The sequence below is a fragment of the Lolium rigidum genome, chromosome 5 (genome assembly GCF_022539505.1).
Source record: "Lolium rigidum isolate FL_2022 chromosome 5, APGP_CSIRO_Lrig_0.1, whole genome shotgun sequence".
Lineage (NCBI taxonomy): Eukaryota > Viridiplantae > Streptophyta > Magnoliopsida > Poales > Poaceae > Lolium > Lolium rigidum.
The window spans coordinates 183,485,867-183,512,255 of NC_061512.1; the positions used below are offsets into that span (position 1 = coordinate 183,485,867).

General features: G+C 43.5%; 1 protein-coding gene across 1 annotated transcript; it reads right to left on the bottom strand.

Moving 5' to 3' along the window:
- Window positions 1-1,075: 1,075 nt before the first annotated feature.
- Window positions 1,076-7,378, bottom strand: LOC124656824 (dystrophia myotonica WD repeat-containing protein-like). Its single transcript, XM_047195498.1, has 11 exons — window positions 7,181-7,378; window positions 6,351-6,665; window positions 6,164-6,272; window positions 5,973-6,075; window positions 5,208-5,295; window positions 5,043-5,126; window positions 3,387-3,483; window positions 3,209-3,296; window positions 2,674-2,779; window positions 2,487-2,579; window positions 1,076-1,822 (listed from the first exon to the last, which is right to left on the bottom strand). The coding sequence occupies exons 1-11, from the start codon at window positions 7,376-7,378 to the stop codon at window positions 1,391-1,393; spliced, it is 1,713 nt and encodes a 570-aa protein (XP_047051454.1). The 3' UTR covers window positions 1,076-1,390.
- Window positions 7,379-26,389: the final 19,011 nt, after the last annotated feature.

Consider the following 26,389-nt stretch of genomic DNA (forward strand, 5'->3'; position numbering starts at 1 on the left):
GGGCTACCTTATTCCTTGTATTTCGCCATTGATGGTTCACGCACCGGTATTACCACCTTGTGCTCACTATGAATATCCAGTTGTTGGTTCTCTATGCATAGTCATGCCCGTGGGTAGCCAGCTATTTTACAGTATAAATCCACACTCAAAAGTCAAAAGTTCATATCAGCTTACATAACCAATTTGGGCGAATGATTGTTTCAGTATGCTTCCCCTGAAGTGAGACGGTAGTCATCATACTAGTCTTGTAGTTCATTGACGATACTAAACAGCACTGTATACACAAAACTTCACACACATTCACAGTTGCTTCCAAATTAAGATGAGACGATGGAAGTCGCAAAGATTTGGACTCGTCTCCCGGGCGTATCGGCCCCCGATCCTAATCATGCAAAAGAAAAAAAATAAGTTGCAGGGCTTGATGGATGCGAAAAGATCGAAGTGTAAGAGACGCGACACTAGCCTACTACTTACCTCCATTCAAAAATATAACCCCTTTTAGGCCTCGTTTGGCTGTTCGGGCCGAACTTCCCCGGGAAAATATTCCCGGCCGGGAATAGGCAGAAACAGGAGCAAACTCCCGAGATTAATTTCCCGACCTCCGGACTAGGGGAAAAATCTCCCCGGGAAAAGGCCGGGATCCCGCCGGGTTTGTGGTAACCAAACGAGGCCTTAGAAAGGCTTGTATTTCAGAACGGAGGTAATAGCTGTGATGAGTCCAGCCCCTTGGTTGATCACTGAAGTCTGAACAATACGATCATATTTCATTTACATACTTGGGAAAATACTTTATACCCAAAGAAAAGGCAGTCGCTAATTTGATATTCTGAGCAAAAATGTTGTCCTACAGTACTCAGTCTCCCAGCTTTTCAATTTATTTAGTTGTAAAACCATAAATTTACTCTGCATCTTTTTTATAAGAAGACACATGCTACCGATCCTTCGATCTTACAGTACAGACTGGCAAAGTATATCCATTTGCTCACAAATTTACAGCACATTCAATAGCTAAATAGAATTAGCATATTCAGAATATGTACGATACGGAGTCGATGCCAGGTTACAAAGCATAAGATACCAGCAGCCAACAGCGACATCCATTGTCTTTTGGTACAATTGGGTAATATATAACATTAAACTTGTATTAGTTAACTTGGACTATATGTATATGTACAGGGGCTTGTTCTGTTATTCTTTTGTGCCACACAAGTGGCAGCACTAGCATTGCTGTATACCTGTAACCAAGGAACATTTACAGCTATATTACTGCACCTTCATCCCCAGCAGCCTCTTTTGAGTCCGTCTCATCAATCATTGTGTTAGTAAGAAACCGAGCCCACGAATGAACCAGGTTAACAAATGGAAAGATGCCCAGAAGAGAAACACACGGCTATGTCAGGAGAAGGGATGAAGGTTGCTTGAAGCTGGAACCGCTTGATTTATTCGATGATGTGATTGCCCTATCCTTTGAAGCGGTATGGCTTAAAGCTAACTCAGAAGAATTCGACCGTTGATTGCTTTCACTGTGGCCAGGTCTGGCCCAGATTTTGACTAGTCCCTCGCGACAAATGGTGAGGATTGTTTCAGTGCTGAACGCCAGACCAGACAGGGGGTCCGTGTGTACGCGATGGGCAATAAGGGGTGAAAGCTTCGGCACGTGTCGCATTCTTGGAGACGGTTGAAGAACACCTGTTGGAGGGCATACATTGTCCCAGTGTGCAGAAGGGCTCCCACTGCCAAATGTTGGCGAACCACCTGAGGGATGGCGTAGCGGGACAACAATCTCATCCATAGCCAAATCCCACAGGAGCAATTGGGTATCCTAAGAGTATGAGATGGTGGAAATTTATGTCAGCAGTAAATCATGTCAGCAAAAAGCAAATCTAAGAAAACTGGGCCTATTTATCGGATAGTTATAATCAATCATATGCTAAGACATGAATTGATAACAGATCACCTAATTCTAACAAAAGATCTTCTAAACACAAATTATGATAAGGTAAAATAACATTAAATGGTTAAGTTCATCAACATCCATAGGAAATATTGGCATAAGTCAGAGTAAGAAAAAAAGCATCTAACTACATAAGTAGTGTGATCAGTTTAATGTCCTGCAGCTGCCATAAGCATAATAACACTGAATAGCAGCTTCATAGAACAGCAGGAACATGCCAACAGTTCATTAGCCCCTTATCGTCGTATCCATCTCACCGTATCGGTGCTTCATAGAACAGCAGGAACATGCCAACGGTTCATTAACTGAAGGTCTCCCAAAAAAATCCAGTGAGCAAGAAACAAAATGAAAAGGTAAGTATTTTAAGGTTACTTCTAGACTTCACTTATGCTTGTATCTAGAAGTTACAAGATAAGCCATGACTGCATAGGTTTTGTTTATTAACGATGAGTATTGAGTAGTAAATATTTTCAATATAATGGATATCCCATAGAAGTTCAAGCTATAATTCAGCTGTATAAAATTCATATACCTGACCAACAGAACCAAAACGATACACAACATTTTCTTCTGTTCCATCAGAATTTGGTGGGGACCAATATGGATCAAAAGCAACTCCACTAACCTGTTTACAAAAGAATTACCCCTGTCCTCAAATAACAACTTTTGAAAGCAAACATTAAGACATTGAAAAAGTTGAGAGGAAATCAAAGTAATACCCAAGAATTATGCCCTTCACCCCATGCAACAATCTTTCTGTTGTCCATGCTCCATACCTGAACAAGATCATCTTCGCCACCTGTCAATAGATATTTGCCATCTGAGCTGGAAAAGCAGACCACAGTCAAATTAGGTCAGAAAATGGGCCATACTCATTTCTGCATCATTCTCCATTGATCCTCCAAAATAAATACTCATAATTGACAAACCCATAGAAATGTGGAAAATGGAATATAAAAATCAGAGATCAGAGAACTCATAAGATGGTAGAGAGACACTTCAATGCATAGCTCACGGACAACGGAATAGAGCAATACAATTGGTCTAATTTCACTTCCACACAGACATCAGTATATACAACACAGAAGTCAGTATATACAAAGTTTAGAGTAACGTGGATAAACGTAACTACAAAATAACTAGCCGGGGGCAGCCAACAGAAAATAATATAACCATAGAACTAACTAGGAGAAAACATGGCAATCAAGTTCGGAAAATATCAAATCATTCAAAGTGTACATTCAATTAATGTACCTCCAGGTGCAACACAAAAGAGCACCATAATAACTTTTCCCACCAAATATTAGTTGTTCCTTTGAAAAGTCGAACACTCTCAAATAACCTACACATGGTTCATTGATGTTAGTCCAGCTAGCAATATAGAATGGAGGAGTACAAAATTTGTAGTCTACGTCTAGGATAAAGAAAGTACCATCTCGCCCAACCGTTGCTAAGTATGCCCCGTCTGGAGAAAAGGAAATTGCATTGATGGAACCATCGCAAACATGCCATCTAGCGATTGGGTTGATCTGCAATGTTTTTGAGATAAGAGCAGTAATTTAGCGTTTGGGGATCAGGCCTTCCAATTTGCAAAAAAAAAAAAAAAAAAAAAATCGTAAATTTCATAATAAAATGTCCAACCAAATCTAAAATCATGGAAGAGCATGGTTGACTGCTAGTTCTTTTAGTTTCGACACTGGGGATTGAAATTCTACATGTTTACATATTTGTGTCTACTACATCCACAAACTTATCTTGTTTTCTTGGAACATTACAATGTTCGCTTTCTCTTATTCTGGATGTAGGCTCTCCTGGGCAGCACCTAATTTTCCTTTAGATATATTCAAGAGTAAAATACACCAGAGGTCCTTAAAGTATTGAAGGGGTGTCAAGTTAGTCCTAGTTGAACAAAAATGCATATCTGAGTCCTAAAAGTTTGTTAAGTGTGTCACCTCAAGTCTTACAGGGTTTGACCTGCCCATGTGGCATGTTGACTGGTGCCACTCAGACAATTTTTTTGCAAAAAAGTACCTAATATATCCTATCTTCTAATTTTACTGTCCCTGCTCCCTCTCCCCCGTCTCTGTGCCCAGGTCGACCAAGATCGCTGGAGACGAGTGCATCCAGCCTCGTATCCACCCCATTCCCGACCTCCTGGGAATGCCTGTATCCCTGCTCTTCCGTTTCTCTCCTCTCCCTGGGTCGCCGCTTCCCTAAGCGTTGGAGGACACACCTCTGGTTCATACCGCCAGTGTCACCATTCGGTGGTCTCGCGGCCAAGACCATGCTGAACCTGAGGACCTTGTCCAATTTCTCCCTATAGTCGTGCTAGACCGTGCATGTGGAGTTAATCGAGCATTCATTTTGTTTTCCGCCACCACAATCATGATTTTCCTTTAGATATATTCAATGATAATCATGGTTCCAGATTCTTTAAGAGAGAAACAAGCCCGAGAGCTTGATAGAAACTCATCTAACAAATGTTATGCAGCAAGAATCATTTGCAAGATATCAAAAACCATAGGTCAACGAGACTACTTCATGTTGCTCACCTATGCAGTAGAGTTCTTATTACAAAAGTAGATCTTAGAGATAAAAACTATTAACACTGTTCGCAGGTTGAGACTAGCAAGGGGAGACAGCTAGCTGATTCCATTTTGTTATTCCACATCCAGCATCTTAAATGCAAGAATAAAGAAAAACGAAGGACTAAATTAGCATGTCTACTCTTTGCACTTAAGCATACATTGGTAATCAGACTCTTATAAGCCATTTTTAATTGTGAACTCTCTTCTTAATTTCAGATTTGTCTGCACAGGGTTTTTGGCGAATTTATACTGGTAGTATCACTGTTTAGCCATTTGCATTTCTACCTCCGTATTTTGTGTAAGAAAGAACAAGGATGCTCATTGCATCAAGATATGTTTGATGTTAACAATGATAGACTAATGTCGACAAACTATACTGTATGTAATAAGATGGCCAAACCACAGTTTCAATGCAACAAAGTTTCTTTCCTTCAAATAAATCAACTAACTTGAGCAAAATAATGTGCCTTAAGGAACCAATACTGAAATGCCTAAAATACCTTACTCGACTTTGCATGTGAAACCATCAACTGAGCTGGATCCTTTATAGCTGGAAATGTACACTCAGTGCTTCCATCTTTGGACTGAATGTAAAGAACATACATCAGTTCAAACATCAACCCGAATATTTATAAATGCGAAATTCCATTGCGATCATTGCTCACTTTATCATACACATACAAATTTCCATCAGAATGGCTAACAACGAAAATGCCTTCATGTTCCGGAACCCACGCAACAGACGTGCAACGGCTGCAAACATAAGTATTGAGAAGTCAATAGGAGAATTAACTAAAATAATAAGTGCGGATAAGCATCTTCAAGAACCAATATCCTAGCAGTGTTCTGCTTATAATACAGTCATGCCGACTCAAGTTAGAAGCCACCTACCCCGTCAAAATAATGCACTAAAATCTGATTTAAGAGAAATACAGCTCCAGGGCAACAAGTAGAAAATTATACGCCAAGGGACACCAGGTGATGAACATACAAGGAAATCAGGTTGTTCTTCTGTCTCCAGAATATAGACCATTGCCTTACCATAGATTGCTGGAGTCAAATATTGCTCAAGTGTTGATGTGTTTCAATGTCCCAACCAGACTCTATCGTGTTTTAAATTCATTCAATGCTTTGGGAGTCCTTGTGAGGGAAGATAACTTTGCTAACTCCAAAAAAAAAGAATTCCCATCTATCTGATACTTAAAAGCGATGTGACCAAATTGAAAAAAATTATGGGTTCTCGTGTCATCACATTATACCAGAGTGATGTATCTGTATCTACACATACTTGATGACATCTTACATGTTAAATCACAAGATAGTGAAACAAACAAGCAAGATGACGGTTTTCAGAGGAGATACTGATTCAAATCAGAAAGTGTCATATATGACATGGATGGCATGAATGGGTATTGAAAAATAAAACATGCCTGCTTATGTTCATTCCATCTTTATCACCCTTATTATAGTGTTGGGCTGCAACAGGCTTCCTCCCAGGTTCTTGTAACTGTTGCCTCAGCGACATTGAATAGACTGCATAATGGAGGTGCAATAAAACCTATTATTATTATGCAAAGTCCATTTTGGAGTGGAAAATCAAGCTGACAAATACTGCACTAACCATCCCCTGATCCCATCCCAATTATCAAGTCATGCCCCTCCTTGGCCTCCGAGTCGAATGCGTGGTACAATGGGTTCGAGTTGGTAAAATGCATGCACTTTACAGGATCCTAGTAAAAGTAACCAGCTGGTCAGAACCAATCGTAAAACTTCGCTTTAGCATGCACCCAGTAAAAAAAATTAAAGACCTTGTCCTGGGAATTTAGGTCACTGATGAATAGTGTATCAGCAGAGTTGAAGATGATGTATGCACCCTTGCCATCATAGTTTGGTACAGCTTGCGATCCGCCAAGGCTTGTAGAAGTACCAAGGCTTCCTCCAATACGGCTTCCAGCTGACACAGCCCGACTAACACCATTGCCCCCAACAAAGCTAAGTGCCCGGCCACCATTCCCGGTGCCCAGCAGCCTTGCTGCCGCCGATCGCATCCCACTGCTGGAGCTTGGTGTTGATGGTGCGGAGCCTTGGCCAGTCGACCTCTCCTTCAGGTATGCCACCGTCAACTGCCACAGCCCAAATCAATAACTAAACATTTTTTTACAGCACTACAAAACAAGACTCCATAACTGCACAATATGCAATCCAGTTTGGCCAATGAAGGCATAAGACATTACTATAAATAACAACAATGTGAAGTAATAGCACCAACATAATAAACTATATAAGTGAGAAGTAAGACGACTAAAATTAGTCAATTACAGTACTGCACAAAAGAGATAGCTGAAACCGACACTGGAACTAATTGAGATTCCAACATAGCAACGAAGCGTTCATGATAACATCTCTAGCTATAAGCCAACAGCATGAGCAGAAGGTGTAGCGGGGAACTAACGCTGATCGAAGACCTAGCAATGGAGCACCTAACACAATCCGATTTCATTTAAACACCAAACCAACACCAATCGAAATATCAATAAAACTACAAACCCGCCGAGATAGTCGACGATAGCAACCCCAATTCCCCACCCCGAATTCCAACCTAGATCCCCGCAGTTCGCGCAACGGTGCCGACTGGTACCTGCGAGACGGTCTTCCCGCCGTGGTTGTAGTGAAGGACCGCGGCGGAGTGCGCCTTCTCGCACTGCAGCGTGTACCTCCCCTCGGGCGTCTTGAAGTAGGTCTTGAGCCCGGCAGACGCGCTGCCGCCCCCGGGCGCCGTCGCCGACGACGACGAATAAGACGACGCCGCCATGCCCCGTGCCGCCGCCTCCGCCATGCCCCGTGCCGCCGCCTCCGCCCACTAAGTCCCCCTCGCGATCGCTTACCACAGTGCTTAGTCCTCCCTCGGGAGAGACGATGAGCGGTGGCTCGATTTGGGAGAGAGACGAAGACGAAAGAAACAAACAAAAAACTGTATGGAGAAAAAAAACTGCCCGAGAAGAACCTTAGGGCATCTCCAACCGGGCGACCCATCCCGCGCCCGCGCGTCCGGATGGGTCGAAACGGACAAAACCGCGGCCCAGCGCGCGGACCCATCCCTAAAACGGATGGCCGCGGCGTCCGGGACGACCCAAACCCGGCCCAAATCTTGGACGAGTTTGCGTGGCCGCGGACGCGAAAGGCTGGTCGCTCGCGTCCTCCCTTGTCCGCCCCTGGCCCGCTCGTCCGCCTCCCAAAGCAGAAAACACTCCAGCTGTACTCCCAAAACCTAGAGATGGCCGACGAAGCGACCGCCGCCGCCACCGCCACCGACACCACCGCCACCATCGAAGAGGAGGCACCCGCGGCCGTTGCCGCTCCTGCCGTGGAGGCGGCTCCTGAACTGGCGGTGGCCGAGCTCCCCCCCGGGCCGCCGACGAAGAAGGCGAAGGCCGAGCTCACCCCGGAGCGAGAGGAAGCTCGAGAGCGAGGAAGAGGGCCGACCGGCGCAGGGCGCTGGACCAACGGGAAGAGGGAAACCGCTGCCGAGCGCAGGAGCGGCGACGGGCGGCGAGCAGGCTTCTCCAACTCCGCACGGAGGCGAAGAGCAGTCTCCTTCAAGAGCGAGCGAGGCCATGCTATTTTACGGCCACCCGGCGCTCGGCCAGCACATGATCATCCCCGGCACCGGCGCGGCCTCGGTGGGGAGCTCGGCCTCCTCCGTGACCCGGCCCCTTCCTCCAAGGTCAATCGCCCCACCGATCGCCCTATTTGGGCACGAAATGGGGGCGCATGGGCGGCGGGCGTACCGGTCCACGGGATGGGTCACCGGAGGTGGGCGAGTCCATGACGGGGCCGTCACCTTCGTCCATTGACCTGAACCGTGCGCCGGCGAACTCCAAAGGCCCGAAGAACACCGGGAGCGGCTGCGACGTCCGGTGCACGCAACCCGTTCGACGATATGTCGGCCGCGCGCGCGAGTCACCGTCCGCCGTGCGAGCCCCTCCGTCTTTCGCGCGGACAATGCCGACGACCCTTCCATATCCTTCGACACAAGCAGGCTCCCCAGCCACCTCCCATTGACACACAGGAGGGCACAACTGCCTGTCCCGGCAGCATAAACATTGAGGAGGAGCCGTTGTTCGGTGAGGGCCTCACACAAGCCGCAGCTGCACAAGCTCGAGGTCGCCGGGTAAGCAAACGAACCGCCAACTACACGGAGAAGGAGGACAAGGTGCTCGTCGATGGATGGTTGACCATCGGGCAAGATGCGTTGACGGGTGCCGAGCGTAAGGGGTCCGCATTCTGGCGCCGGATCTATGAATACTTCCATGAACATCGCAAATATGGACAGGAGCCATTTGAGAGCGACCGCAGCGAAGTATCGCTCCAAAAGAGGTGGGGAGCAATTCAAACGGAATGCAACAAGTTCCAGGCGGCGTATGAGCATGCGAGGCGGGTCCCCGTTAGTGGCATGGGTGTGAAGGACTTGGTATGATTCATAACCTCAACTTATTCATCCGATGTTTGCACATATATTTATCGTTGTTGTCTCGCTTTGCTCTAGGTGTGGCGACCTTTGGAATTCTACAAAGCCAACAATGGAGAGAAGACCTTTGCCTTCCCTCATTGTTGGAAGGAACTCCACGGCACCCCCAAGTTCCAGGAGGGGTACGAGGGCTACATGGCGACCTTGATCGGCAACAATCCCGCCAAAGATGCCACGGTCATTGACCTTGATGGTGGGCAGCCTTGCGGCAGCTCCGCTTCTCGTGCAAGTCGTCCACGCGGCCACAAGGCAACCAAAGCCGACATGAAGCGTGATGCGTCGTCCATGCTATTGTATGGCACTTTGAAGGAGATGCATGCCGACAGAGAGGTGTCCACGGACAAGAGGGATGAGAGGAGGCGCCGGGAGAAAGAAGAGGACAGGGAAGAAATTCTTTGATGTCCAGCGAGAAGAAGCTTGAGATTGAAGAGGTCAAGGCGAAGACCAAAGCTAAAGAACTTGAGCTCAAAGAGAGAGAACTTGAGCTCATAGCAATGGCAAGGGCCAAAGAGGTGGAGCCGAAGGCGAAGGAAGTTGAGCTCAAACGCCAAGCCGAGGACAACCTCATCATGAACGCCGACTTGACCAACATGAGCGAGGTAAAGAGAGCTTGGTTCGAGAAGAGACGAAGGAGATCCTCGAGCGCCCAAATTGAGTTAGACAATCTCAATTGTAATTTTTATATTTTTCTCAAACTATGACACATTTTATTTGATTTATCATGGTACATTTGATAATATTTTATGGTATTTGATAATATTTTATGTTTACTATATATTATTTTATGTTTACGAGATATTATTATATATGAAAGTGAATCTGTGGCCAGAGGACCTATTTTCCAAAGAAATAGGCCAAATGGCCAAATGGCCAAATGGGTGGCCGCTGCGTTGGGCGCAGCACGCGACCCAAACGGACGCGCGGACGCGGGGCTCCGTCCGCGCGTCCGCTCGGGCACGCAAACGGCCCAAAACGGACGGCCCAGCGCGTCCGTTTGGGTCGCCCGGTTGGAGATGCCCTTACAGAACTAAACCCGGTAGACATGGACCCGACTCGTTAGCCGCTTACAGTACGGGCTCTGTTCTGGGCTCTGTTCTGCGCCAACGATTTCCAAACCTATAAAAGTTAGATTTTTCATATAGTTATATGCAACATGGTATAAACATAAACATGCACCAGTCGATCATAACTAATCAAATAAATATCCAAATTATTACAATAGATGAATACTAGAACAAATCAAAAAATATCTCAACCAAATATAATAATTTTCGAACAATTAAATAAATAAACAAATGTCTCAACAATGATACATCTCACACATAAATGAGTGAAATGGTACGATCAAAGGCGACGGTCATATCAGTGGTGCATTTTCATGTCATAAACGAGTTGGACATGGAAACTAGCATTCTTAATTTGCCGATGTGTTTCAAGGAAAGTGTAATATCCCAGAATATAAGACCAACAAATGGTAGATTTAGAAATGGGATATGCATTTTATCGCAAAACGGGGGAAATTTTCGCGCCTTATTGCATAAAACCTAAGAGGGATCGAGGTTTGTCTCTCGTTGCTATTAGGGTTAGAGCAATGTGAGTGTTATGAATTTCGACCTGACCTCTTTTAAAACTTAGAGTGTTGGGAGGATATTTGATTTGACATTTCAAATTTAAAGTCAAATAAAAGAAGTATTAAGTAATCAACATATAAATGAATTATGAATTCATAATTTAAAACCACATCACACTTACACAAATAATTCATCAGTGAATATTAAGTTTACATAAAAGCTCATAGACAACACCTTGAGCTTTATTGATTATACACACACAATTACATTGTCTTTACAATATTCAATATACAAGAATGTGCAAAATAATAAAGAAAATAAAAGAAGATTATTGACCTATAAACAAAAATCCTAAACTACTAGTCTTGATTTCTTTGTCCCTGGATCAAATTGAGCTTGAAACCTGCAAATACAATGAAACTAGCCAGTATATCAAAAACCATGCCACTTGCCAATGTCCAAAACCATGTCCAAAACCATGCCAATGTCCAAAACCTGCAAATAGGCACCAGCAGACCAGAGTTTGAGCAATGATTGGCTCAAGTTCCCATCCCAAGCACACACAGCTCACGAGCTGTTGTGCATGCTCAACAGCCAGGCCACCAAGGCATAGTCACCTAAGTGCACAGGTCCGTGTGTCAATGCAAGGATGAACCACCAGAATGTATAAATAGGCAGAACCAGCTGGAGAGATCAAAACAGTCGACCAGATAGACATCAACCAGCAGCTAGCAGTGAACAGTAGCAAGTTCATATCTATTCTTGCTCAAGAACACCAAACCAAATAAAACCATAGAAATCATCCAGCTCTCCAAACCAACCAACCAAAACCAGCCATAGACATGGGAACATAAGCAAGATCATCCAGGAGCTAGGAGGAGAAGGACAAGCAACAAAAACCATCAAGCAAAGCTCAACAGCAACCAAACATGACCATCTAGGAGCTGGAGCAAGGTATAACTGATACCTGGAGTGTATCCAATGGATCCAATCCATCTCTTATCATGATACAAAGCATAAGCATGAGCAGATGCTCATGAGGGGATAACATCACTTGGTTTTGACCAAGGATTGCTGGCAGAAAGTGAGCAGCTAGATCCAAATACCATCCAGAGGCTATTCTTGTGCAAATAGATAAGTATAGATGCACAGATAGCAAACCAGTAGAGTAGTACATAGATACTAGAGGCTACAGAGACCATCTAGCAATTCCTAGCCAATTAAACCATCAAATTATGCATATTTTCTTCACAGGCAGTCACAGTGGTATTCATATGAACTATGATACCCTACTGTGCAAGAAACAATGAGTTTACCCAACAAGAAATGATCCAATAGTGAGAGGAACCCAAGCAGTAGCAAGGCTAGTGTGGTCACATCAACCACAAGCCAGCCAGTAATCAAATTTATAAGTCATCGTCATCCAGGATGGATTCAGACTTTGTTTATCTTCCAATTGACATTGGAGATATCATTTCATACAAATCCATGCATATAATCAACACTGCATAAGCAGTTCATATACAAATAATTCATCAAGACATGAATACAATATAATCCATCAATTGACGAGCAATAGCATCGGCAACCAATAGGATTACCAAATGCATCCTAGCCATTGAATCATGTTCAATGTGCTATGGACAGCAACAACAGCTCACCAACATATGAGGAGCAGCTAGAGCAAGCTTAAACCACTGCAGTAGCTAGGGCAAGTATACAAATTTAGCCAAGAATTGAACATGTAACCTAGCCACTAGCATATATTGATCAAATGGATCAATTAGATCATGTGCAATTCACAGGAGAGCACCACAGGCATCACAAGTGTCAATATATTAGCCATTGCTGACAGCAAGAACCACCAGTAGGCAACTAAGCAGCAGTAGACCTAGACAAGTACAAGGATTGCACCAGTAAGCCTAAGCATTGCATCAGGATAGCATAGCAATAGCCATGCAGCACATCAACAATATACAATTAGCTAGTGGCCAGTAATGGCTTGGGTGGCCGGCCAGAGCATACATAGAGGAAGGAAAGGATGCACAAGGCAGCAATAGAGACGTTCCTGCATGATCCTATGATCATCGGGAAGCAAGGAGAGAAGAAGAGGAACAACAGAATCATGGAGGCGCACAGAGAGGAGAGGAGATGGATGAGGAAGAAGGAGAACCGTACTTGCGCCTAGAAGCAGAGGCTGCGGCATGGCGAGGCAGTGCCTGTGCGGCCGCAACAGCTGCAAGTCCAGGGTAGACGCCGACGTTACGCCGACGAACCCAACCACCAGCACGTCACCCTGGGGATTACGGCACACGCGATGCAACAACATCATCCTCACCAGGTCAGTCCCAGGCACACGCGAGCATCGACGACGATGACTGCAGCTCGCCGGAGGCGATTCGTCTCCAGATCCTGCACGGAGGAGATCTGGAGAAGGAGGAAGCAGCTGGCGAAACCACACAGATAGATTGATAGATCATCACGCGGGGGTTCGAACGCGACCGGTGGCGTGGCTGGGGATGGCCGGAGTGAGCCGGAGCGTGGTGGCGACAGAGGCGGCGGCGCCATCACCACTAATCGCCAGAGCGTCTAGGGTTAGGGTTAGGTCGAGCGAGAGAGAGAGAGAGAGAGAGAGAGAGAGAGAGAGAGAGTGAGGGGGCCAACTCGATCAGTTTGGACCGAACTGGTTCGGTTCGACCCTCATGGGCTGACCAATGGGACCCAGGGGGTATTTTGGTCATTTGCCCTAGGTTTTAATTCAATTCAAATTTGAATTCAAATCCTACACTATAAAAATTGCAAATAAATTCCAAACAACTCTAAAAATTCAAGAAATATTGGAATAGTATATTAAAAATAATTCTTAACAAGAATAAAATAAGAAAAGAAAGAAACAATACAAGTTCAAATTTTGAAAGCTTTGAGTTTAATTATAAACTTGGAATCTGAAATTTGAAATTTTTCTTGGATACAAGAATCAAGGAAAATTCCAAAATGAATTTAAATATTTGTTTATCAAATATTTTCAAAAGAAAATTCTATTATTCCAAACCTTTTCTTTTAAAGGATAAATATTTTCCAAAAAGGAAATATTCTATTATTCTGAAGCCTTTCTTTTATAATAAATATTCCAAAAGGGGAAAAACTCTATTATTTCAAATTCTTTCCTTGAAATAAATATTTTTCAAAAGGAAAATTCTATTATTCTTAAATCCTTTTCTTTTAAAGGAAAATTTTATTAAAGGATATAAAGTAATTATAAATTACTGCCTATGGCATAAATATTCAAATCAAACCTAAATCATTCAAATCTTAATAGGTACTCCGGGGAAAGGGATTCAAAATAAAATAATGCACCCATGCATGCATCATTTGACATTCTCCTTATCGGACAATGATGCTTCTTTTCAAAACCCGTGGTCCAGGTTCCATCTAAACCATCGAACTGCATTATCTCGCAGTCACCGGGCAAGTTCACTCTTTCTCATGTCATATTGATTATTTTCTATCAATTTACTCGCAAAGTACTATACTTATCATTCCTGCACTGAAAATAAAATGTTACTTTTCTAATTATGAATATGACTATGTGGTGGGCAATGGAACCATGGTATGTGATTATGGTGGAGGTTCCATTGCAAGGGTTCTACTCATCTAGGACTAATCACCAATGCCGTCTAGTGATTCTAGCGTCGTACATTTCGCGTTAACCATGAGATCTGTAATGGCTCTGGGGAAGTCAGCTATATCTTTTTTCTTCTGGATATCAACGGACTTGATAGAACCTGACTGAGTGTTGTGATAACACCACAGTAGGTTGGGAAATCCTTTTTAAATCCCCATCCAAGTGGATATGAGCGCTCTACCGTCTATGATAGATTGTCCGTAGCACATCGAGTGTAAAGCCGTATGGACGGGAGATGTCTACCAAGGATGTGCGGATGGACAAAAGGGTGGGTATGCAGGGTCGCGGAGAAGGCAGTGATTGGCTTGGTTCTTATACTGGGCCTCACACCAAGGAAGTGTGGACGGGAAGGTACACCCGGATGGCAACAAGGATAAGTTCTCTTATGGGAAAAGTAAGGCACATCTGCAGAGTGTATCAAATTGTGGCTTGTCACTCCCTGTTCCGGGAAGGGAACTACGAACGCGGCAGGAAAGGAACTCCGTGAAGTTTTGGTCAACTTGTGTAGACTGGCGGGCATAGTTTTCAAAATAAGATAAACCTTTTGAAGAAATGTTTTCGAAACATGCATTGACCTGAGATTTTCTGATCAATGGTCGTAGCTAGTGCATCAAACACCTTTTCTCTTTTGAACTTGCTGAGTACCTCTGTACTCACTTTCTTTCGACACCCTTGCTAGACTGTGACAATGAAGAGGAGGCCAACGCCGGAGCACCAGAAGGGGACTACGAGATGGTCTACGAGGAGCCTGATCTGTCAGGAGGAGTGGAAGGCGTGGACTATGGGATAGTCTACGGAGCTGACAACACCGAGGCGGAGGAATAGAGTCTTACCGTAGACATCTTAGAGCCGAGCAGCGTAGTAGCTTACCTAAGTAAGTTGTTGAGCTCGTTATGATCTTTAACTTTGAGTTGTATGAGTACTTAAGTAATATCGTAGGGTGTTCTCATCGGACCTGTGAGAATACCAACTTGTAAAGACCATGTTTGTAATATAATCTAGAGTGTTATGACCTGCAATGTTTTTCTTGTACCACTCTGATGGATGTGATATTTGTGAAGAAGTCCCTTCATGAAGATCATATCAACGACTTGTATACTACAACATGCAGTGGTATGCTGGGTCACCGAAGAAAGCTTCAATGCGATAAGAATTGCGTTGGGGTTGCATTCGGCTGCCAACATTGTCATAGAAGCAGGGCAAGCTTAACTCTATTTCATCCTCGACGATCATGTTTGTAGAATCACACAACATGTCATGATGTTCAAAAGAGTCTTTTTTGTCCCAAAATCGGGTTGCGTCACGAACAATGGTAAACCTTGCTTGCAAAACACCGAAAGCTCTCTCAATGTCCTTGCGAGCTGCTGCTTGAGCTTTGGAAAATTCAGCTTCTATTTTGTATTGGGGATCCTTACAGACTCCACAAAATTTGCCCAATTCGGATAGATGCCATCGGCTAGGTAACATCACATTGTATATTCATTGTTCATGACCTTGTAATTGCAAGTGGGTGCTTCCCCATTTGCTAATTAAATGGGATCTTTGCAGCACGTTGATGTCATTGAGTGTTCCCGGCAAACCAAAAAACAATGTCAAATCCACAAATCTTGTGATGCGATAGCCTCAAGTACAATGGTAGCATCTTTGCTCTTCCCACAATACTGTCCATGCCATGCCTTGGGACAATTCTTCCATATCAAATGCATACAATCAAGACTACCAATCATGCCAGGCCAACATCTTTTCTCATTTATCTCCATCAATCTTTTTGTATCATCCTCATTGGGAGCTCAGAGATAGGTTCGCCCAAACAACTTGGTAATCATGCGAGCAAACCTACGCACGGACTTCGTGGTTGTATCTTCGCAAATTCGAAGATACTCATCGGTGTAATCCGTAGGGATGCCATACACAATCAGTGATGTGGGCATTGCCCTTTGGGTACTGTTATCACCAGATTTTAACCAAGCCTAGAGATGGGCCGTGATTAAATGGGCTTAGATAATATGCATGGAAAATATTCCTGAACCGGCCTTGTATAAGAAGTTTGGGCTAGATTGCCCGTGTATCTTTAAATTATAGTAGGTTACGTGTCGGTTAGAATTAAGAGATAGAGTTTAGCTCGTACACGGTTGGGTTTATTCCCAAGTTAGAAAGTCTACGGACTATAAATATGTATCTAGGGTTATTGAGAAAGGAGGACGATCACGTTCACAACAAATCAATCTAGGTGCATCGCCACCCCTTGTTTCGAGGGTTTCTCCCGGGTAAGCAACATGCTGCCTAGATCGCATCTTGCGATCTAGGCGATATCGATTTATTCGTTGTTGGTGTTGCTCGTGCTGAAGCCTTTTTGATGGCGAGCAACACCCTTATCTTAGATGTTTTGGGGCTGACGTCGATGCTTTCACGATGTACTTGCTTAGCTACGCTACCCCTCGATATCTAGCTGCCCTTACACCTATCTTAGGTGTAAGGGCAGCATCTTGCTTGTTCTTTATTTAGTAGATCTGATCCGTTATAGTTGTTCCTTGTTCTTCAAGGATTGGTTTGATATCCGCATGGTTAGGCCTTACAAACGGGTTGAATGATCCGGTAGTGCGTAAGGTGGTGTTTATTAAGTCCTAAAGGGATTGTTCCGGGGATCAACTTCATGTTGGTTTTTAGGCCTCGTTAGGGCTGGTTTTCCATGATCTTACATATCTGCTAGGCTCAATTACGCGTAGGATGTTCCGGTTATGCGGTGAAAACCCTAGACTATCGTAGATTAGTTTAACTTGATATCGATAAAGCATGATCCCCATGTCATTATAAATCTAACGTGAACCATGGGGCAATCGGCTCTTTGAGCCGATCCACAGGGCAACCTAAGAGCCGATCGGGGCTCGTATTTAATGTTTACGTGTGACAAGGTATCAACTTGTCAATGCCTATGGATTGTAGGCTAGGGTTTAGTTGGAAGTAGAGGGCAAGTAGATCTCGAAGGTTTCAGCCGAAAAGTACTCGACGATTATGAAAACTGGGGTTTGTAAACAATGATTCGATGATCTCTTCGTCCCTCGACTCCCCCTTTATATAGGAGGCGGAGCCGAGGGTTTCGTTTTGTACAAGTTACAGAATCCGGGACGGTTTCTAACTCATCCCGCCGCATTACAAATAACACTTCCTATTACAACTCTAACTTTCCTTAATATATCTTGGGCTCCCGAATCTTCTTATTCTTCGGGTAGTGGGCCTTCGATAAACCCCGGGTACTATCTTTGGCAGGCCCATTTGGGATGCCTATGTCAATAGCCCCCGAGATTTTGCTTGAATCATAGAGTCAGGGAAAATCTCCACTGTTTATTTTTATTCGAGAACTTTAACTTTTTTATATTTCTTCATATAAAATTCTATATTGTACAGGGATAATGGTAATTGGGGCTAGTTCATCTGACGGATCAGGTACTAGTTAACTCGCTCTAGTGGCAATCCGCAAAAACCTACTTCAAGATCACGTCCCCGGACATGATCTCGGGATACTCGGTGCAAACTTCGACAGGTGCCGCTTAAGGTCTTACCATTCCGTCGAGTCCCGAGTCAAATTTATCGAGTACCTAACGCGTCCGTTAGGATTTTTCTTCGTATCCGTTGATACGGATAAAAGTAGCAGAGCGCAGTCTTCGGCGATGCCACGCCCGGCAGAACGGATCCGGGGTCTTACCTTCGCAAATTTGCGGCATTCGGAAATTGATCGCAACTTTGGCGTTCGAGAATATATTGTCGAGTGCTTTTCCGGCTGTTGGAATGGCACATTTTATCGAGTCAAATATGACTTATATTGCTCTCCCGATGGGAGTATATGTAGAGTTAATTATAACTCGAAATATACTCTCTTGTTGTTCTATCTTTTTTCTTTTTTAATTTCATCGGGCACGCGAACAGCGTTCCCGATGGGAGTAGCCCCCGAGGCTACAGCCAAGAACTTGTGCTTGGTTGTAGGCTCAACATTTTAGTCCACCTTGTCGCTATATTGTCATTATCTCCCGATATAATCTTCTTTTCATCTCTCGGGTGCGCGAACAGCGCTCCCGATGGGAGTAGCCCCCGAGGCTACAGCCAAGAACTTGTGCTTGGTTGTAGGCTCCCACAATTTCTATATTGCCATACTCGAAATTTTACTTTTATCGAAGTAGCCCCCGAGCATTTGGGCAAAAACTTGTATGTGACCAAAGGCTCCCGAAGTATTCAAATAACTTCTACTGTCGCCAATCTTCTTTTTTATTTTTCTTGTCGGCACGCTTCCCTTAATCAAATTCACTTCATCTCTATTAATAGTCGGAATTTTTCTGTCTTGTGGGTCCATAGTTTCCACCACGTTGACACGTCGTGCAAGTGGGGGACACACGTCCTCCGCTTTTCCTGGCGCACGTATGGTAACGCCTGTTCCATTCCATCTCAGTAAAAATACCTTTTTACCCTTTTATCTACAAGATCCTTTTTCACCACACGATTTCTTCATCCAACGGTGCATTGCTTCGCCCGATTCCTATATAAACCTTTCTTCAACCTCGGTTCACTCCTTCGCTTGCGCCGCACATCTGTTCCTCTTTGCAAAAACTTCCCCTGCGCCCAACTCTCTTTGATCTTCCGCACGTACGAACGTTGCTTTTCCAGTGCCGTTGATGCCACCGCGCACGCGACTCACTCGCCACAGTACTCCAGAGTCCAAGATGGCCGCTGAAGACCTTGAGTGGGAGAGATCTAAAATCTCCAACCAGGACGTCAACATGCTCGAAGAGGCTTGGCCCGATGAAGAAAGAGGACGCCATCCGCTTTCCCAGCGAAGAAAGCTACCCAAACCCTCCAATGGAGTACCGGGTTAGTTTCGTTGATCACCTCATCCGCGGCCTTTCTGCCCCAATTCACGATTTCCTCCGCGGCCTTTGATACGTCCCCGACGTATCCATAATTTATGTCGTTCCATGCTTGTTTTATGACAATACTTACATGTTTTGCTTGCACTTTATGATGTTTTCATGCATTTTCCGGAACTAACCTATTAACAAGATGCCACAGTGCCAGTTCTCGTTTTCTGCTCGTTTTTGGTTCCGGAAAGGCTGTTCGGGCAATATTCTCGGAATTGGACGAAATCAACGCCAAACCTCCTATTTTCTCCGGAAGGCTCCGAACACCGAAGAAGAGTCGGAGAGGGGCCGGGGGCCACCACACCACATGGCGGCGCGGGCCAGGCCTAGGCCGCGCCGGCCTAGGGTGTGGCGCCCCCGAGTGCCCCTCGCGCCGCCTCTTCGCCTATAAAAGCCCTTTCGACCTAAAAACGCAGTACCACTTGACGAAACTCCAAAAAGACTCCAGGGGCGCCGCCACCGTCGCGAAACTCCAATTCGGGGGACAGAAGTCTCTGTCCCGGCACCCTGCCGGGACGGGGAAGTGCCCCCGGAAGCCATCTCCATCAACGCCACCGCCTCCGCCATGCTCCGTGAGTAGTTCCCCCATGGACTACGGGTTCTAGCGATAGCTATGTCGGTATTCTCTCCCCCATGTACTTCAATACAATGGTCTCATGAGCTGCCTTACATGATTGAGATTCATCCGATGTAATCGGTGTTGTGTTTGTTGGGATCCGATGGATGATACATTATGATTAGTCTATCTATAAAGTTTGTGAAGTTATTGTTGCTTGCAATCTTGTTATGCTTAATGCTTGTCACTAGGGCCCGAGTGGCATGATCTTAGATTTGAGCTCTATACTTATTGCTTAGATTGTATCTACAAGTTGTATGCACATGTCACCGTCCGGAACCAAAGGCCCCGAAGTGACGAAATCGGGACAACCGGAGGGGATGGCGGTGATGTGAGGGACACATGTTTTCACGGAGTGTTAATGCTTTGCTCCGGTGCTCTATTAAAAGAAGTACCTTAATATCCGAGTAGTTTCCCTTGAGGCCCGGCTGCCACCGGCTGGTAGGACAAAAGATGTTGTGCAAGTTTCTCATTGCGAGCACGTACGACTATTATTGGAAAACATGCCTACATGATTAATGATCTTGATATTCTGTCTTAATGCTATTTCAATCCTATCAATTGCCCGACTGTAATTTGTTCACCCAACACTTGTTATTGGAGAGTTACCACTAGTGTAGATAGTTGGGAACCCCGGTCCATCTTTCATCATCATATACTCGTTCTACATGTCAACTGTTCTCTGGTGCTATTGCTCTCATATCACTATTACTGCTGCTGTGTTACTGCTACTATTGCTTTCATATCACTGCTACTTTCACATCACCCCTGTTGCTAGTGCTTTTCCAGGTGCAGCTGAATTGACAACTCAGTTGTTAAGGCTTATAAGTATTCTTTACCTCCCCTTGTGTCGAATCAATAAATTTGGGTTTTACTTCCCTCGAAGACTCGTTGCGATCCCCTATACTTGTGGGTCATCAAGACTATTTTCACGGCGCCGTTGCCGGGAGGCATAGCTCTACTCATAAGTTCACTCGGGGAGTACACTCTACCTCTCTCTCTGTTTTATTTTGTTTTGTTTTGCTTAGTTTACTTTTTCCTAGTTTACTTGTGCTTAGTTTATTTCTGTCTAGTATTATTTTACTTAGTTTACTTTTGCTTAGTTTATTTTTGTCTTGTTTTATTTGTCTCATATACCCAAAAATCCATAAAAATTTGAAAAATCTAAAAATTAAAAATTGCTGTTATGGGAGAACCTACAACCTACTTGGAGCTTATAGAATGTTATAATTGTTATAGAGAATCAAGAACTGGTAAAATAATGAGTGCTATGATAGAAAAATTGAATACAATTGCTAAAATCTTGCTTGAACGCCATGATATAAACTGTTGCTCTCAACAGGATACTAAACATCTTAAATTTCAATGTGGCTTTAGTGAGGAATTTTTAATTAAGAACTATAATCGGAATTGCTATATTCATTATGGGTTCGAAGAGGTAGAACAATTTGTCTTATTTATGGGAGCCTCCGAGATAGAATCCTTCATGGTTGAGAATTATGAAACTTGTGTTGTTTGTAAGGGCCTTAAAGATTATGTCTCTACTATCCTTAATTCTTGCATAGAATGCTACAGTAGGAATCCCTATATCCTTGATTATAAAGAGAGGCACATTAATGCACAAGAATGCACTCACAATTTGCAGGAACCTGTGGAAGAAGGAATTGATGAACCTGAAAGCTCATTGGATGAAAAAGAAGAGGAGAGCGACGAACAAAAGGAGGAAGAATGGATTAGCTACCCATGTCAACCTTCTAATGAGAGTAACTCTTTATCTCTTACACTATTTGATTGTCCTCCATGCTTACCGGAAGAGGTTGAATGTTATGTTCCTGTGGATTCTCTTGAAGTATTGCCTATGAGTAAAACTTGTGAAAATAATTATGCTACTGTTATTTATGATAATCCATGCTACTTTGATAAATCTTATGATAATGCTTTGTTTGTGCTCGATGTCGAAATGCATGGTACTAAAGAATTTTGTTTGGCAAATGTCTATGATAAAGCTCTAGATGATGGTCCTATGTTACTTGATAATATTAATTGTACTACTAATGAAAATGGGATTGGAGAGTTCTTGACTTATTCTATGAGTCCCATATCTATTGAGATTGATCAACTACCTTGTTATATTATTAATAAAAGTAAGTTTGAAAGTTTTAATTCCACTATTCTTGAACTTGATAAAAATTATGTGTTTGGAAATCATGAAAAGTATGCTGCATGTGATAGCTATATTGTTGAGTTTGTTCATGAAGCTACTGAAAATTATTATGAGAGAGGAAAATATGGTTGTAGAAATTTGCATGGTACTAAAACACCTCTCTATGTGCTTAAAATTTTGAAGCTACACTTGTTTTATCTTCGTATGCTTGTCACTTTGATCTTCATGAATTTATTTGTGTACAAGATTCCTTTGCATAGGAAGCATGTTAGACTTAAATGTGTTTTGGATTTGCCTCTTGATGCTCTCTTTTGCTTCAAATACTGTTTCTTGCGAGTGCATCATCGAAACTGCTGAGCCCATCTTAATGGCTATAAAGAAAGAACTTCTTGGGAGATAACCCATGTGTTATTTTGCTACAGTACTTTGTTTTATATTTGTGTCTTGGAAGTTGTTTACTACTGTAGCAACCTCTCCTTATCTTAGTTTTGTGTTTTGTTGTGCCAAGTGAAGCCTCTAATCGAAGGTTGATACTAGATTTGGATTACTGCGCAGAAACAGATTTCTTTGCTGTCACGAATCTGGGTCTAATTCTCTGTGGGTAACTCAGAAAATTATGCCAATTTACGTGAGTGATCCTCAGATATGTACGCAACTTTCATTAGTTTTGAGTTTTCTGATTTGAGCAACGGAAGTATTTTATTAAAATTCGTCTTTACTGGCTGTTCGTTTTGGCAGATTCTGTCTCTGTTTTTTGCATTGTCTCTTGTGGACTTTAAGCGAGGTTTTCTAGACGTAGAGGGCTGTAGCTAATGTTTTATTGAGTTCTTGAAATGTGCCACTACAGGACCAAGGTGGATTCAAAAATTTTGAGTACTAACCCCTCTAATGAAGTTTATGAGAAGTTTGGTGTGAAGGAAGTTTTCAAGGGTCAAGAGAGGAAGATGATATATGATCAAGAAGAGTAAAAAGTCTAAGCTTGGGGATGCTCCCGTGGTTCATCCCTGCATATTTCAAGAAGACTCAAGCGTCTAAGCTTGGGGATGCCCAAGGCATCCCCTTCTTCATCAACTTATCAGGTTCCTCCCCTGAAACTATATTTTTATTCGGTCACATCATATGTGCTTTACTTGGAGCGTCTGTATGGTTTATTTTTGTTTATGTTTGAATAAATTCGGATCCTAGCAATCCTTGTGTGGGAGAGATACACGCTCCGCTTTTTCATATGAACACTTGTTCTTCGTTTTACTTTTAATGTTCAATGATAAAAGTTGGAAGCTACAATACTTATTTGGTTGGAAAAGAAAAATGCCTCATATGTTGTGGATAATTTGACACTTGGCAATTGTTTTGAGCTCTCAAGTGGATCATAGTTTTTGCATGTAGTTTAAACCTATTAGTGGAGAACTACCGTAAAGCTTGTTAAAATTGGTTTGCATAATTGATCTCTCTTAAGGTCTAGATATTTTCTGGTAAAAGTGTTTGAGCAACAAGGAAGACGGTGTAGAGTATTATAATGCTTGCGATATGTTCTTATGTAAGTTTTGCTGTACCGGTTCATACTTGTGTTTGTTTCAAACAACCTTGCTAGCCTAAGCCTTGTATCGAGAGGGAATACTTCTCATGCATCCAAAATCCTTGAGCCAACCACTATGCCAATTGTGTCCACCATACCTACCTACTATGTGGTATTTCCTGCCGTTCCAAAGTAAATTGCTTGAGTGCTACCTTTAAATAATTAAAAATGCTTCTCAATTTGTGTTAATGTTTTATAGCTCATGAGGAAGTATGTGGTGTTTAGCTTTCAACCTTGTCATTTACTTTTGACGGACTCTCATATGGACTAGTGGCACATCCGCTTATCCAATAATTTTGCAAAAAGAGCTGGCAATGGGATTCCCAGTCCCGAATTAATTAACTTAAATAGACACTCCTCCATGGTATGTGATTGTTGGACGGCACCCGAAGGATTCGGTTAGCCATGGCTTGTGTGAGCAAAGCTTGGGAGGAGTGTCATCATAATAAAACTAAAATAAAAAGGCACTCCTTCATGGTATGAGATTGTTGGCAGGCACCCGAGGATTCGGTTAGCCATGGTTTGTGAAAGAAAGGTTGGAAGGAGTGCCACCCAAAAATAAAAACTCATGGGAGCCGCTCTTGAAAGTCCGGTTGGCGAGGTGGTTAGTGTACCCATTACCATTCGTTGACAACAACAAACACCTCTCAAAATTTTACTTTTTATGCTCTCTTTATGTTTTCAAAACCAAAGCTCTAGCACAAATATAGCAATCGATGCTTTCCTCTTTGAAGGACCATTCTTTTACTTTTATGTTGAGTCGGTTATCTACTTCCTCCCACCTTAGAAGCAAACACTTGTGTTAACTCGTGCATTGATTCTTACATACTTGCATATTTGCATTCATCATATTACTTTGTGTTGACAATATCCATGAGATATACATGTTGAAAGTTGAAAGCATCCGCTGAAACTTATATCTTCCTTTGTGTTGCTTCGATGCCTTTACTTTGAATCTATTGCTTTATGAGTTAACTCTTATGCAAGAATTTTGATGCTTGTCTTGAAAGTACTCTTCATGAAAAGTTTTGCTATATGTTATCTACTTTTTAGCAACTATAGATCATTGCCTTGAGTCACTTCATTCATTTCATATGCTTTGTAATAGTATGATCAAGGTTATGTAAGTAGCATGTCACTACAGAAATTATTCTTTTTATCGTTTACCTGCTCGGGACGAGCGAGAACTAAGCTTGGGGATGCCGATACGTCCCCGACGTATCCATAATTTCTGTCGTTCCATGCTTGTTTTATGACAATACTTACATGTTTTGCTTGCACTTTATGATGTTTTCATGCATTTTCCGGAACTAACCTATTAACAAGATGCCACGAGTGCCGGTTCCTGTTTTCTGCTGTTTTGGTTCCGGAAAGGCTGTTCGGGCAATATTCTCGGAATTGGACGAAATCAACGCCAAACCTCCTATTTTCTCCGGAAGGCTCCAGAACACCGAAGAAGAGTCGGAGAGGGGCCGAGGGGCCACCACACCACATGGCGGCGCGGGCCAGGCCTAGGCCGCGCCGGCCTAGGGTGTGGCGCCCCCAGGTGCCCCCTGCGCCGCCTCTTCGCCTATAAAAGCCCTTTCGACCTAAAAACGCAGTACCACTTGACGAAACTCCAAAAAGACTCCAGGGGCGCCGCCACCGTCGCGAAACTCCAATTCGGGGGACAGAAGTCTCTGTCCCGGCACCCTGCCGGGACGGGGAAGTGCCCCCGGAAGCCATCTCCATCAACGCCACCGCCTCCGCCATGCTCCGTGAGTAGTTCCCCCATGGACTACGGGTTCTAGCAGTAGCTATGTCGGTATTCTCTCCCCCATGTACTTCAATACAATGGTCTCATGAGCTGCCTTACATGATTGAGATTCATCCGATGTAATCGGTGTTGTGTTTGTTGGGATCCGATGGATGATACATTATGATTAGTCTATCTATAAAGTTTGTGAAGTTATTGTTGCTGCAATCTTGTTATGCTTAATGCTTGTCACTAGGGCCCGAGTGGCATGATCTTAGATTTGAGCTCTATACTTATTGCTTAGATTGTATCTACAAGTTGTATGCACATGTCACTCGTCCGGAACCAAAGGCCCCGAAGTGACGAAATCGGGACAACCGGAGGGGATGGCGGTGATGTGAGGGACACATGTTTTCACGGAGTGTTAATGCTTTGCTCCGGTGCTCTATTAAAAGAAGTACCTTAATATCCAGTAGTTTCCCTTGAGGCCCGGCTGCCACCGGCTGGTAGGACAAAAGATGTTGTGCAAGTTTCTCATTGCGAGCACGTACGACTATTATTGGAAAACATGCCTACATGATTAATGATCTTGATATTCTGTCTTAATGCTATTTCAATCCTATCAATTGCCCGACTGTAATTTGTTCACCCAACACTTGTTATTGGAGAGTTACCACTAGTGTAGATAGTTGGGAACCCCGGTCCATCTTTCATCATCATATACTCGTTCTACATGTCAACCTTGTTCTCTCGGTGCTATTGCTCTCATATCACTATTACTGCTGCTTGTGTTATCTGTTACTATTGCTTTCATATCATTGCTACTTTCACATCACCCCTGTTGCTAGTGCTTTTCCAGGTGCAGCTGAATTGACAACTCGGTTGTTAAGGCTTATAAGTATTCTTTACCTCCCCTTGTGTCGAATCAATAAATTTGGGTTTTACTTCCCTCGAAGACTGTTGCGATCCCCTATACTTGTGGGTCATCAGCCTTCTTTTTGTTTATGGGATTCAACTGCACCAGTTGACTCCCAATTCCATCCTCCATATTTCCATTTTTATCAC